Source organism: Chaetura pelagica, unplaced genomic scaffold (assembly GCF_000747805.2).
Source record: "Chaetura pelagica isolate M959 unplaced genomic scaffold, ChaPel_1.0 scaffold90, whole genome shotgun sequence".
Lineage (NCBI taxonomy): Eukaryota > Metazoa > Chordata > Aves > Apodiformes > Apodidae > Chaetura > Chaetura pelagica.
This window is the reverse complement of record NW_009953496.1, coordinates 6,464,918-6,480,717: the sequence shown is the minus strand read 5'-3', so window position 1 is coordinate 6,480,717 and position 15,800 is coordinate 6,464,918. Positions and strand designations below refer to the sequence as shown.

Genomic DNA, 15,800 nt, shown 5'->3' with positions numbered 1-15,800 from the left:
CTTCCGATAACCTGCTTTAAAGTGACTCTGAAGTTTATTAGATTCCACACCACTTAATCTGTAACTGCATTTGCTGTTTATCGACTCACTTGTTCAGTTGGAAGCAAGTAGAGGATTTCTTCATGTTTACTTAACCAGTGGCAGCACATGTAAGGTCTTTGATGAAGCATTTCTGAATGGTGACTGTGCTGGTGTTGCATACACTGCTTATTTGCCAGATGAAGCCATAGCTGAGCCTGAGCCTCTGTGGAGCAGGCTTTGCATTTGGTGCACATGAAGAAACAAGCACTTTGCTAAATTCTGTTTAATCTCCTTGGGCTCAGGAACTAGGAAAATCTCTGGAAATCTATGGCTTTAAGTCTCCATTGTTACCTTTAGTCCTGTGAATCTTAGGCAGTGACAGAAACCCTGTCTGTCTGTTTTCAAGGACAGATAGTGGCATGGGGGGGACCCTCACCATAATAGTTACTATTCAGGAGCAGCTGGGGCTCTCCTCCTGCTCTGCTCCTACTTCCTGTGCCGGGTCCAAGCCTTGCTGTTCTTGAAGGCAGGTTTCATTGTACTCGCCCTGCCTGCTTGTCTGGTTCTTGTCTTCCCTAGTACAACGCCTTGGTGTTTGTTGCTCCTGTTGTTGTCCGTGTTTTTTCTAAGCACACCCAATAGATACCGTATTTCCTGTGGAAGCATTAGACCAGAACTTTATGAAACTGGGCAGCGGGGTGGATCTGCCTTGAACTGTAACACTGTCTATAAGTGCTAAACTGTGGCTGTGAAACCGCTGTTGTGTGGCTATAATGCAAGAATGTAAGAGGTTCTCGGCTGCAATAGGGTAATAAGCAGTAGTCATTAAATGTGCTGTTTGGGTTTTTTCCCCCCAATTTCATGCTTCTGTATTGTGACCTTGTTTTTAGGACTCTGTGGGTTATATGTCACCTCACTCTCCAGCTATAAAGCAGCAATAAGCTTGGTCATGGCAATGTGAAAGCTCAAAGTTTTAGTTTTCCAAATGTTAAATAGGATGGAGGAAAGACAGTTGATGATTGTAGGTAACCTGGGAAAGCTGCTCTCCTGTGTCCAGAGTTCCTGGTAACTGTTCTAAAGTAAGGCCATCCTCAGTTTCTCATGTCTTATGCTAGGGATTTAGTTCTTTAGTTCTTTGCTTTTCAAACATCAGGTTTTGCACTCAAAGATTTGGAGGGGTTTTTTTACATTTGCTTCTGCAGCAGCACTATGGTATTACAGCCTGTACAGAGATTGCTAATTCTCAGCTGGGGTTGATTTTGCTTGTGTATTCTTAGAGGCAAGAAGTTGTTTTCATTTTGGTTTTTGTTTTATTAATTTGGTTTTTTGTATATTTATATTAAGCTTGAAACTTCTTGTATGATATTAAACATTTTCATGTTCAAGGAGCAGAACCAGCTCTTATATCAATATGGTTTTACTTGTGGTAATGGAACAGCTTTGCAGGGGCAGCTAAAAGGCAAGGGAACATGAGGTGAAAGGATATGAAACTTTCTTCTTTCCCAGTCAGCTAAAAGCCAGCTGTGTGATCCACTATGTGAAATACATATTTATCTGTGGAAAAAGTAGAATGTATTGCAGATCTGGCAGGAACATATTTCTCAAGTACTCCTACCTGTTAAATAATGTAAATATTTCCCATGTAAATTTCACTAGTCCTGTAAGTTGTATAGAGAAAAGGATGATTTTTATGAGACAATGTTACTACTTTTTCTGTTCCTGTTTTTGTTTTTCTCTTTATCTAGAGGGAGACCTTCCTCTGACTGGAAATGGAACCACTGTTTGGCTTAGTAAAAGTAAACATGAGCAGACTCTTAAACAATTTTCTCAGTAGGAATTCAGGTTGCTTCCTAATTGTTTCTCTGGCTCATCATTAACCATGTCTGACCTGTTCCTGAGCATGTGACTGATCTGAGAGCAGCTGAGTAGCTTTCATGAGCTACTAGTTATATATTATGAGATCTAGATTAGGAATGCCACAAAAAACAAGTGAAAAGCCTTTTTACTAATACAGCGTTGTTTCTCATACAGGACTCATTTTCAGGTGGAAAATGTGAGATTATTTTCTTTTGCATGTGAGACAGCAGTTGACTGGAGAAAATGCAGTTTCTTTGGGTGGTATCATGCACCCTGCTTCCTGTGCTGCCCAGTTCCCCCAGGGGACTAGGCTTCTGCAGGGGCTCATTGCCAGCCTGCAGTTGGCAAGGTGCTGTTCCTCCAAGGTTGCAGTATGAGCCCTGAAACATCTGTTATCTTTGTTATATGCAAACGACTACCCTGATCTTCAGAGTAGGCATGCCTCTCATGGAAGCTATTGCCATATCCTGGTGACTTTGATGAAGAAAGCCTGCAGGCACACCGTGTGTGCCCTTCTGCAGCTCCTGAGCAAAGTCCAGCAGCTAGCTGTACATACCCAAGGAACCAAAGCTAAAGCGTCAGACTTGGCATTGAAATGGTGCATGATTAAAATAATGCACAAGATTCAGTCAGTCTTTGTTATGAGACTGGTAATGCCCAGAAGGACAGGAGGGACCTCTGGCAGTCGTATTACTCCTGTCTTTCAGAGCTCCTTGGGAAGTTAGAAGAATCAGGAAGTGGGGAAAGGAAGACTCTAAAGGGTGAGGTAACCTCAGAACCCATCAAAACTGTGCTCTGATCTTTGGTCCCTGACTGTTACCCATATGTTTACAATGCAGAGCTAGGACTATATGAGTTGGGCCTAAGTGCTTTGCTCTCCAGGACAACTGAGCATTTTTGATGGATTAGGAGGCACCAAAGCAGCTTCCAGATGCCTTGATGCACCAACCTCAACCCCCTGCACAGGGGGTAAAATGCTGGACAAGGGAGGGAGGCAGTAGGGACAAAGGAGGGAGACCACCAACAGTAGTGAAGCTGAGAGTTTAGGGGTCTCTATTTTATAAAAAATAATCTCAGGTTTTCAGCAGTTTAGCTCTTCTTCTTCACTGCCAAGATCCTCTCTCTGCTTTCTTCCCATATGGGGCAGTGGAAGGAGCCAGCAGAGATGTTTCTAGTCTAACCTTCAGGAGGGGAGGCTGGGGCTGCCTTGCTTGTTCCTTGAGGAAAGGAAGGAATATTGACTTTTATGTAACTTTCAAAGCCAGTTCTTGCTCTTAATCAACTTTGTAAGATCTCTGTGTGTACATGTGAGGGAACAAGACACTTTACCTGGTGATCCAGGTGGGTATGTCTTAAAGCCTATTTTAGTTTTTATTTCAATTTATTTTTTTAATCAATAAAGCTGTACACGTTCAGGAGTCTGGACAAATGTCTGCAGTTTAGCTGGTTTTGTGACTATATGTATAATATTATATCAGATGTCCAAATGAGTAGTAGCTACAGTAAGATATCTATTAAAAAAACCCAAACAAACACAACCAATTACACAAACAACTGAAAAACCAAGCCAAATAAGAATTAGAAGTCTATAAAGACATATTTTTTAGTATGCATCCACTCTGGCATGTTTATTTTAATATGAAGGAGTACAAACTCATCCACCTGCAGGTCTGTACAGTAAATCAAGCTTCCCTCTCCTTCCTGTGGTATACTTGCTTTTGGCTTTTTTATGAAGACAATTTCAGGAATGCTGCAAATTCCAGGAATTTGGCCAAAATTTACTGCTCTACCTTTTTTCTGTTTGCATACTTGGTTAAGCAGTGTTTCATTTTTCAAAGCAATATACTTCATATGAAAAAAAAAATGCTCTTTTTTTTATTTTCCCCTCTGAATAATGCCTTTAAAGTGAAAGGTCAGGGTGGAAAATGCTGAAGTAGAGGAAGCCCAGAAAAATTGCTGTCAACTCAGGCCTTTTTTTTTTTTTTTTCTTCTTTAATTGATTTCATTTTTTCCCCATGAGATTTTAAAGCCTGTTAGCACTTTGCTCTTTTGATGCATACTTACAGTCTTGTTGATATAATGTGTTTTAATTTTGTGCTGAATTCTTGAATCACAAGACCTGAATTGTGATGAACTTCCCTCTGCCTGCAATTGTATAGCTGAGCAGCTGTATAGTGCTAGCTTTTAATTTCACTTCAGTTAGCTACTTTTGTTCAATTTTAGAATCAGGATAGATATCTCATTAACTTGGAATGCGAATATTTTAAGTATAGGCTTTGTTTCATTTTCGAGTGAGAGCTTTTATTTAAAACACAAGCCTGTTAGGTTCCCCGTTTGCAGTTACATACTGCATCTCTAGGTGGCGGCAGGACATGCCGATACTTTTTCGGTCTCCAAAAAAGCTGTTAATTGTGCTTGCAGTTTGTTTGGGTTGTTGTTTTTTTTCTTCTCCCTGTAAAAAAAAAAACAAAACCAGAATGCCTAAGCACCTTGGCTCTTGAGTCAGAAGGGAGAGTGCCTTAGAACAAATAAAGGATAATTTGTGTTCAGTTTTACAGATAATTAAAATTCTGCACTGTTGAAGGTAACACCTGCCAGTTACCTTTTTGTTTGTTTTAAAACAATGCATTACACTGGAGATAAAAAGAAGGTTTAATTACCCCAAGTTGGTATTTATCAGTAGGTTTGACCAGCTCCAGCTGCCCAGGAGCAGCACAGGGGCCCCTCCTGGCCCCACAGGAGGGAGCCCCAGCAGACCCAGGCTGGTGTGTGGCAGCAGATGGCAGCTGTGGACAAAATTATTTTTTTTAAATCACATTTGCTGCTTTTAGGCTCAATTATAATACAACCTGTGTGAAACTCAACTTACAGTTCTGTTCCCCTCAGTAATTCCTTTAGTAGCTTATGTCTACTCAATTCCTCCAAATACTTTTACCTTAAAGTATTAAATTTTTACCTCATGCAAAACTGAATTATTAACTTTACTCTTTTTTTGATATCTTCGTTACCTTGGTGTGCACAGAAGGAAGTGACTACAGCAGTTGTTGACAGTGTGACATTGTCTAAAATAGTGTAGGAAATCCAATGTAATCTAATTCACTGGTCAGTTGTTATGAAACAAAGATTAGAAGTAATATTATTACTGGAAATGTTCTAAGAAGTTCTAGTTTTATCTAACTGCTTAACACAAGTCACAGGTAAATTTCTTCTTGTAATAGAAGTTCTATCTGTCACAGATCTCTTCCGTGGTGTTTGGAAAAATACTCTTTTTATTCTTTAGGGTTTTCTCTATTACTCAGAGATGACTTTTACTGCAATTTTAACTGTATTTAGGAAAAAAAAAAAAAGATCATGTGCTAGTAAAGTGAGCATGCCACAATCATTGTCATAATTTCTATTGACCGTGTGGTACACCAGTCTACCTGAAGAGGGCCACAGAAATACAGGGAAGAAAAATCTACTAGCAGAGATCAAGGAAAAATAAGTTTATTTGTATATGTATTATTTTGTTTTAGAAGATGTGACGGTGTTAAGCTGAGATAAAACACATCATGGATATTAGTTTTGCAGTGTGATAAACTGCATAACCTTGAAGCATCTGTCGATTTTTCTCCTTGTTTTGTCTTGTGATGGTGAAATATAGTAAGCTGAAAATAAAGATTAGATAAATGTTACTCCTTACAGTTGGAAAAGAATCTGTTTTATGAAATGCACTTTAAAATCACTGGTGGTTTGTATCCCATATTTAAAAACATAAGGATCTCAAAATTACAAGAAGTGACTACAGCAGTTGTTGACAGTGTGACATTGTCTAAAATAGTGTAGGAAATCCAATGTAATCTAATTCACTGGTCAGTTGTTATGAAACAAAGATTAGAAGTAATATTATTACTGGAAATGTTCTAAGAAGTTCTAGTTTTATCTAACTGCTTAACACAAGTCACAGGTAAATTTCTTCTTGTAATAGAAGTTCTATCTGTCACAGATCTCTTCCGTGGTGTTTGGAAAAATACTCTTTTTATTCTTTAGGGTTTTCTCTATTACTCAGAGATGACTTTTACTGCAATTTTAACTGTATTTAGGAAAAAAAAAAAAAGATCATGTGCTAGTAAAGTGAGCATGCCACAATCATTGTCATAATTTCTATTGACCGTGTGGTACACCAGTCTACCTGAAGAGGGCCACAGAAATACAGGGAAGAAAAATCTACTAGCAGAGATCAAGGAAAAATAAGTTTATTTGTATATGTATTATTTTGTTTTAGAAGATGTGACGGTGTTAAGCTGAGATAAAACACATCATGGATATTAGTTTTGCAGTGTGATAAACTGCATATCCTTGAAGCATCTGTCGATTTTTCTCCTTGTTTTGTCTTGTGATGGTGAAATATAGTAAGCTGAAAATAAAGATTAGATAAATGTTACTCCTTACAGTTGGAAAAGAATCTGTTTTATGAAATGCACTTTAAAATCACTGGTGGTTTGTATCCCATATTTAAAAACATAAGGATCTCAAAATTACATTTAAACTTGGACACCTGACTTTTTTTTTTTTATGTACTGTAAGCCCATGAGTGCTTTCTTGCTGTCTCTTCATTAGTGCTCTGATTCTGAAATATTTATGTATAATAATGTCATGGCAGTCTTTCATATGGCTTTCTAAAATGACATGTAAAATATTATTAAATCAGAATAAGAAGCATGCTGCTTATTTTAAAAATTAATATTAAAAGACTTATTACCGTGACACTATTAACTGATCTTCAAATTGCCTGTTTCTACCTAGACACTTGAATACATTTCCATGCTTTATAAGAAACCCTGGCGTTTGTCTTTAACTTCCAAAAAACATTCACTAGTTCTTCTGGGACTTCTTACATGGGGTCTTTGTAGTAGCTTGAAAGAGTCTTGAGTATCAGTTTCTGTCAACTTTTATAGCTTTAGAATTGTTGAACAAAAATGCATAAAATTAAGTGGGAATTGTCTGTGCCCCATTAACATTTCTCTTCCTCTTCACAAACAGCTGCTGAAATACAAAGAATACTCCATCAGCTTGGAACACCACAAGACACGCCTGAGTTGAGGCAACAGCTGTGAGTACTTCACATGAAAAAGTTTAATTTCATCGCATTGTAAACAAGCTCCTGGTAGATGATGAGGTGGTTCTTTGTTAGGCAAAGTGCTTGATCTTGCCGAGCAAAGCAAGTGTAGAGTAATGCAGGAGATGTAAATGTTGAGATATCCTTTTTTAAAAATTCGCCTTGGATAGTCTTTGTAAACTAGAGGCTGTTGGTTTAGTCATGTACATTGCCTGTATCCATACATCTGTAAAACCTGTGCTGTATGTCAGCAAAGGAAAAGGGGCAGGACCAGAAAGCAGTATCATGGTTTTAAGAGCAAACACCACGTCCTTCCACCCCAGTCCTTTCTTCAAATCTATGTAAGTTTCACGAGGTATTGAATGTATTATTGGTTTGGGGGCTTTTTTTCCTGTGAGATGTTATACTGGAGAAAAGAATAGAACATCTTCTCGGTGATGAAAGACACAATACAGGATGATATTATAAAATAAGCTTGCACCAGAAGTACTAAAAAAACATAAGTGAAGTAAGGTGCAAAGCAGATGCTGTGCTATAATTCAGTTACCTGAAGGTGGATCTTCATTAATATGCCACTGGCCAAGACAGTCAGCTGCTCTCCAGTTTTCTGCATGGTATGAAGGGGTTTTTTTCCATTAAACTCCACTACCACAGGAATCTCAGAATCATAACTGCAGGTAAGCAGTGTGTTGTGCTAACCCTGTTGGTGAGAGAGTTGACAGTCTTCAGTGTGGTTAGTGCCACACTGTGGCTGTTGAATAGTGGGAGGAGGCCTAACACATTAATTTTGTGTGAACAGCCAAACTGCTTTACAATGGTCCAAGCTCAGGGCCATATATACTTTAGCCAGGTATATAAACAGTAGATAGATGATATCCCACTGGAGATTGTGAATAGGTAAGGTCAACATACATAGTTTATGGAATAACTAGACAGGATCTAGGCACAAATTCACAACCAAACTGGATAGAAACTGTTGTGAAGGACACATTCCAGTCCCTTTGTAATGAAGGTAATATATATGGTAAGCTTCCATACATTTACATCTGTTCCTTTTTCACTTGTCTGAACATTTGGCCCTTCCTTTCATGTGGGCATCTATCCGAACAGTTATTAGATTATTTTAAATGTTGATGTTGATTGTTTGCTAATAGCTTTCTAGATAATACCTGTTTTTATAGCTGGGGAGGAGGAAGCAAAAGCAGGTGAAGAGTTTGAGTTGCTCCAGGAAAATAATATGAAGATTGGTAAAGGAGCGTGTGATAGTATCAGAAGCAAACAGACAAAAAAAATAGAAATGCTGTTGAAGACAAGGCTTTTTGTTAAACACTGTTGAAGCTATTAGTAAACAATGAAGTTTTTAGCTAAGTTCATAGCTATTATATCGTGGGAGAATACAGATCACTTTTGGATAAGCTTCCCAGGAACTATTAGGAGCTGACCTTCACTGACAGTGGTATCATAATTATATTCAAACCACACAGAAAAAAACTTGGTCTTTTCTACAGTTATTCTGAACTCAGAAATGACCAGCTGTTTCCAACTAGTGTTCAACATCAAAAGGACTACAAAAAGCATGTTTAGATGTTCATAATAACTAGAAAGCTATTGCTGCACATTGGGCGAGGGGGGGGGAAGAAACCTAAAAAAAGAAGAAAAAGAAAAAAGTGAGTAATGATGCTGTTGCCCTGAGGACCTTCTTCAGCATCTTCCCTGCCTGGAATCCATGGCATCACACCTCTACCATGAAGAACATAATAAACATGGCTTTGCACACTTTAGAGAAACATTTAGTACTGTTGCTTTTCTGAGAATCAGTGACATTCAAACAAAGTAACCCAATGCTCCCTAATAAAACTTTGCATTTGGTTTTAGGCAACAGAAGCAGCAATACACCAACCAGCTTGCCAAAGAAACTGACAAATACATTAAAGAGTTTGGATCTTTGCCTGCAACAAGTGAACAGGTATGGAGCATGGCTTGTTTGACTGTCATGTCAGCTCATGTTGACTATTTGAATGACTTCACTTCTGCATGCCTATTTTTGTGCTCCTCACCAGGCTTTCAAAGTGCTGTTTTGCTAGTCAATACATTTGCACAACAGGGACACTTAGAACACAAGAATATTTTTTTGCAGTCCAGACTTGTTCCGAAGTTGTTTTGATTCATCAGGAATTAGGTAGGCTGACTTTCAAGTAGGAATCAAGGCAGTGTGCTGTGCCATGTGATTTCAGGTAGCTGGACATTTTGTAATCTGTTGCAGTGGTGCTAACTTGGCTTCCAGGGGCAAGTAGTTGTGTGCCAAACACCCTTGCAGGGCAGGTGGCTAGACCCGTTCACTCTCTGTCCAAATTATTTGATTAAGCACAGTAGTTCTCTTCTGCATGACTCAGATTAGCATAAATGTCATATATGTCCACAGGCTTTTCCTTTCTTACAGGCAGTGGACAGGAGCTGTTGCTAAAACAACATCTTGTGCAGTCTTAAAACTTTCTTTCCCAGATCTGTGTAAAATCTCCACAGGAGGTAACATGTGAAGTGGCAGTTTTTATTAGCACAATCTTGCCTGCCATCCTCTGGTTTCTTATCCTAGCAAAATCTGTCACTTAAGATACGGGAAGAGCAATAGCATCCCAGAAAACACAGATTCAGGTTATTTTCACTAAACTTGTCTGGTCTGTGGCTGATTACCAAGTAGCCTTGAGGAAAATGAATTGTCCTGAAACACTAGATTCAAATGGCAGGTCATGATCCACTTGTGCTCATCATGTTGAGGTGTAAACTTCTAACAGAAGTGTCAAAACTTGGTCTTGGAATATAACCTCTGGTTCAGGCAAAGTATGTTTGCAGGTTTTTTTGTTTTGTTTTTTTTTTTGTGGTTTCTCTGTTTCTGTATCTTAGAGCTGAAAAGGTGACAGTGAGATGTTAGTTATACTGTTGAATTTTACTCCTTTTATTATGAGCATCTTCATCAAATCTACCTCTCATATGCATAAATAACAGATTGATGAATGGCAAATTATAGCTTCTCAGAAATTTGGAAGAAAGGGTTGAAACACATTTAGGGAAATACGGTGAAGCCTCTCCTGAGTGCCCAGTATTCCTTGTCTATCCCCTGCATCTTAAAAAAAAAAAAAAAGCTTGAAAGGTTTGAACAGGTATTTCTGTACAAGTTCTTAAATACTTAAGGGGGAATTCAAACCCACTTTTGGATGCCACTCAAATGTATTTTATTTAAAATACATGTGGAGTGTCCTGTCCCTGCTTATTTTTTTCTTTTCCACACCTTTCCCCAGTCAGTCACCTGTGCATATTTTAGTGTCCAGGGTATCAAAATATTTCACACTTAAACAGTAGGTTTTATATACAACAGATTCTAAGGAAGGTAAAAGTTTTCTTATCTGTGCCCATTTCTCATTTTCAGCTGTTATATGAAACTAAATGCATTGGTTTCCTCTTTAAATTCCTTAAACTATGACAGAGTTACATGATCCAAGAGAGAAGGAAGGTTTGTCTGTGCAGTTGCAAATGGTTTTGTGGATAGCCTTCCCTTATGTGTATTGCTATTTTTTTTAACAAGAGTGCCTTAGCTTTGATCAGCCTAGAAATGGCAGTCTTGAAAAGCCTGAGCTCATTCAACTTGGTAAAACTTTTTCTCCTGTAGCGTCAAAGAAAAATACAGAAAGATCGTCTGGTGGGGGAGTTCACCACAGCACTAACAAATTTCCAAAGACTCCAAAGGCAGGCTGCTGAGAAAGAAAAAGACTTTGTAGCGAGAGTAAGAGCCAGCTCAAGGGTATCTGTAAGTATCTGGGAATGGACCATTGTACTCTGTTTACAATGTTGGTGGTGTTTGATGTCAAACTTTCCTCTGTAATGCTACTTACTAAAGCTCATACCTGACTCCAAATACAGCAGAACATGTGCTATAAACTTATATCATTATAAGCTTTCTTTGCTCACTTTTATGCACAGTTGAATTACACAGCTCATTTTATAGTTAAGGCTGAAATAGGTTGTAATAACCCTCCCCCAAGAACTGTTCTTTTTCCTTGCTTTTGCCACACAAAGGCATGAACTGCCAGAATATTGCAAAAGCAATTTTTAGTAGGTTTTGAAATAGGTTTGCTGGACCTTTAGATAAAACCAGATTTTTCCTACAGGGAAGAATGATACACCAGATTTCTGTGTAGTTTTAAAGTGAAGAAATGCTGAGGAGCTTGAGAGGTTGAGCTTTTCCTTGTTGGCAAATGAATTTTGCCTTTTCACTCTGCGCTAAATACACATTGTTACATGTGTAAATTTTAGCAGGTAGTTACTGAGCTGAATGGTTTTGCTTGTATTTCAGCTTTATCCATGTGTAAAGCAAAATGGGGATGAGGACATGTTAAATCATGTTTCAGTTTCAAGTTGACTTGCTATAAAACTTGTAATAGTGACTCGTTACAGAAATGTTGTCCAGGCCATAATGTTTTATTTATACTTTTAAACACTGATCAGGGTGGTGCTCCTGAAGACAGCTACAAAGAAGGAACCCTTGTCTCTTGGGACAGGTAAGCTGACTTTGTAGTAAGTATTAACCTAGTTCAGAATCATAAATGGCCTGCAGGGAAGCCAGCTGCCAATTTTAAATTATTTTATTATTATTATTATTATTATTTGCCTTTTTTCTGGATGCAGTTGGGATAAGTTGTTCAATTACTTCCATAGGGCAACTGTGGAGAAGAGGCTTTGATGGGGTAGGTGGGGAGAAAAAGGAGCAGTTAACATAATCTCCCCCATGATTCAGCTTTAGTAACCTCTTTAAGCTGCCCTAAATTTGTATTTGGACTGAGACCCAAACTTAGGTAAGCAGAGTCCAACCTGTGAACAGCCTAAAACTGTTAGTTGTGATAAAGGTCCACTGTTTAGTGGGATCTCCCATTGCCTTTGTACTCTCCAGAACTGCTTGCAAGTCTCAGATTCTGTTTTGTTGGCTAACTTGCTTTTGCCTCAGGTGGATATAAACTCTGCAGTTTGATTCAGAAGAGCTTGGTCCTTGTAGTCATACCTAGAATTTCTAATCAGGTAGCTCAACACTACACACAATGTTACTACAACAGCAGCTTCCTATACCAAAGGTGTGGCTGTTCAGCCTTCCCTGTTTGCTGGACAGGCAAGAGTAAAAACGTTCATTTTTCTTAACCGATAATGTAAAATATGTGCTACGTTGTTTTATTCCGAGTTATTTCTCATTGTGCCTGTTCAATTCTGGGTGGGGTTTTTTTGGTTTGATAGTCAACCACAAGCACAAGTGCAAGATGAAGAAATTACAGAAGATGACCTCCGTCTTATTGAGGAGAGGGAATCTTCCATTAGGCAGCTTGAGGTAAGTACAAGTGGTTTTACAGCAGAATATGCTATAAAGTTTCTACAGAAAAAGCATTTTGTAGCAGCATGAGCATTATTTGTAGACATTAATCTTGGGAGGTTAGAGTTTGTGGTTGTGGGGTTTTTTTCTTCAAAACTACAAATATTGCCACTAGATGCAAAATGTGCATTGGAAATCTACTGTGTAAAAGTCATGTTTTGATACTGTGTTTAAATTCAGTGGTTCAGCAATGGACTAAGAGCTCATGTGATTGCAAGGAAAAATACATGTAATTTTCTTTCACACATAGCAGTTCTATTGTATCACCGTTTTTAAGAGGGACTATAAATGGAGCAAAATTGTACCTTTCCTCCCAAGTATTCCCAGTGCATTGTTCAACATCTTAATTTAGTTAGTGGCTTTTTAGAACACTTCTGGAAATACAGATACTCCGTTTCATTCAAACTATTGTGTAAAGAGCTTGTCAAAACGTTAACAATTTTTAAAAACAAGGTATAAATTACACCCAAAAAAAATTGTCAAATGTGATGACACACTGACATCAAGAGATTTCTGTGAAGACAAAATTAATTTTTCCAGTCAGTCTGGAATTCATACTTCTATCATCAACAATAAAGATGCTGGAAATAGAGTTTGTCAGGAAGTAAGTCTTGCTGATGCATGTGGCAAAATCCATTCTGTGTATACATTTTTCAGTAATGACCTCCTTCCCACCCATACATTAACATAGAGTGAATTGAACTAATCATGTACCAGTCATTAATTAAGACGAGGTATATGCATCATGATAACATGGCTTCTATTACTTCATTTAACCAGATGGTAATAGGATAATGTAGTATAGGTGCAATAGGCTGGCTGTATTATAGAGGTAATTTCTGTAAATTGTGCTGCATATGGAATTTCAGTGTCTTTAATACCTATTACTAAAATTAAGACAAAATGCTACCTTCACATTATTTTATGAATTTGCCTAAAATTGATATGTTTTAAGCAAAGTTGACAAGCCCTCAGCAATGAGGTGCTGTTCGTGATGTGATGTGAAGTCACTTGGTGCACATACTTATCTTCAGTTAATTTGATTGTAATAAACTTGGTCTTGGAGTACCAGAAAAGCCTTCCAAATAAACCTATTAAAGTTGTTACTTTTTTTTGTCCTGTAGTATGAAGAGTCATGGATGTGTGCTCAGGAGTAGAAGGAGCAATATTTTTATTTAAATGTACACTACATCAATTAATGCAATTATTGTTTCCTTGCAGGCAGATATTATGGACATCAATGAAATTTTTAAAGATCTAGGAATGATGATTCATGAACAGGGTGATATGATAGGTAAGTGCAATTCAAATAGTCTCATTGCCCAGGTAGTTCAGAAATTAGCTTGGGCATACATACAGGATGGGTCAGACTTCCGTAATGCAAGGTATAAAACTTTGGATATTGATGAAGACACCAGCAGTTGCAGGGGCAGCTATTACATATGTTTTCAAGAGTATTTCAGCATTCCAAACCTTTGGCTGAGTTATGACTAACCAAATTTTTACTCTTTCCTTTTAAAATAAAGACAGCATAGAAGCGAATGTAGAAAATGCAGATGTACATGTGCAGCAAGCAAACCAGCAGCTCTCAAGAGCAGCAAACTACCAGGTAATGACGATGCCAACTGCCAGTTGTGTATAACTGTCCTTTTTTAGTAATCTGGATTTATGCAGTTCAGATTTTGCTTATCAGTTTCCTTGAGGCTTGGAGACTTACTTAAATGTTAGACTATAATGGTATTTCTGACTAGGTGACTATAAAACAGCAGTCAGTGGACTCTCTGAAAGCTTTGGGCTTTGGCCAGGCTGTTTCAGAGGACCTGGAGTTACATCTTTATAACAAAAAACAACAATAAAAACCCAAACCAAAATGAAACAAAAACAACCCCACAGAAAAAAAGCCACCAAAACAAACAAAAAAACCTGAAACAAACCCCAGAAAAACCAAAAAAAAACTGCTCCTTTTTCAGCTCAAAAACTAAAAGGTTCCTGTGTATGGAGAAGCATGCCTGTAAAGATCACTGGAGGGGTAGGGAAGATACACAGGGAAGTCTCTGGAAGATCCTTCCAATTAGCACCAGTATTTGCTGTCTGAAATCTCAAAGCTGTATGTGCAGCCTGTGTTACCTGCAACACTGCTGCTAAAGATGTATTTCAAAGTCTCAAACTTTTTTGCAAAGCCATTTAAATATCTCTAAATGCCACTTTATAACATTTTTGGAACTTATTAGAAATAATCTTATTAGTAATAAAGCTTCCCTCTTATGTTAGAGTTAGTCCTTAGACTTTTTTCTTTTTTTTTTTTTTTTTAATCCTCTTATGTGTGTTAGTAGTAGTATCCAGGACAGTAAATCAGTGACAAAATATCTGAGGGATCGCCTACTGATTTCAGAAGCAGGAGGGGGAAAGGGGTGTACACATCCTTGAACTGTATTCTAGGTGCCATTAATTGGCATATTAAGTATGGTTGATGGCTTCTATTTTGATCCTGACAAACTTCAGGAAAAAAATAGCAGCCAAATTTTTTTGTAGAAGGTGGTGCATTTCTGGTTGAAATTTAAAATTAAAAACTTTACGCTTTTTCTTGAGGAGGTATGGATTAGTATCTTCTGATCTCAAAAGAATGTTGTTGAGATTTTGACAAGCTTCTGTTAGGTGTGTCTTGCAGCAGAGGCCAAACACTGAAATAATTCTGTTGAATAATATAGCCAGAAAAGTTAAGTTGTAGATAACCTGGCTTTTTTTTTCTTGAACAGCTTTATATGACTTGTTGTTAGTAAGGATGTGATTTAGTTAGATTGCACAAGCAGTAGGACCATAAAAGCATTTGAGTAGTCTTCTGATGTGATGGTACAGTTGCTAATCAACTTTTTGGGTTTTTTTCCTCTATTGGCAGCAAAGGTCCAGAAAGAAGATGTGCATCCTCGTTATTATACTTGCTGTGGTACTATTGGCTGTTGTAATCATCATATGGTTATCTACAAGATCATAGAATCATGAAGGTTGGAAAAAGCTTCTTAAGTTCATCAAGTCCAACTGTCAATCCAGCACCACCATGCCCACTAAACCATGTGCCACATCTACACATTTTTTTAACATATCCAGGGACGATGACTCCAGTAATTTCCTGGGCAGCCTGTTCCAAGTCCTGACCACAATAAAGAAATTTTTCTTAATATCCAATCTGAACCTCCCCTGGCGCAACTTGAAGCCATTTCCTCTCATCCTAAATAAGTGTCTGGAGAAAGCGTTGTATTTAAATTATGAAAGGAAATTCATAGTCATGATTTGCTCATTGTGAAGCTAAATAAACTAATGGTTCTGTACTTCATCACACTTACTTTTTTATAAGACCTTTTGTTTTAATCTGAGAAGTAACATTTTCAGTATTACTGTCACTGTAACTGTCTGCCA

At 37.9% G+C, this 15,800-nt stretch overlaps 1 protein-coding gene across 1 annotated transcript in view; it reads left to right on the top strand.

The window, feature by feature from the left end:
* STX7 (syntaxin 7) overlaps positions 1 to 15,378 on the top strand; it is a 23,829-nt gene extending 8,451 nt beyond the window's left edge. The window contains exons 2-9 of the mRNA XM_009999128.1: positions 6,901 to 6,970; positions 8,852 to 8,942; positions 10,641 to 10,778; positions 11,477 to 11,529; positions 12,254 to 12,344; positions 13,608 to 13,680; positions 13,913 to 13,995; positions 15,283 to 15,378. Of these exons, the coding sequence (XP_009997430.1) occupies positions 6,901 to 6,970; positions 8,852 to 8,942; positions 10,641 to 10,778; positions 11,477 to 11,529; positions 12,254 to 12,344; positions 13,608 to 13,680; positions 13,913 to 13,995; positions 15,283 to 15,378 (695 nt within the window). The remainder of the gene's footprint in view (positions 1 to 6,900; positions 6,971 to 8,851; positions 8,943 to 10,640; positions 10,779 to 11,476; positions 11,530 to 12,253; positions 12,345 to 13,607; positions 13,681 to 13,912; positions 13,996 to 15,282) is intronic.
* The last annotated feature ends 422 nt before the right edge of the window (positions 15,379 to 15,800 follow it).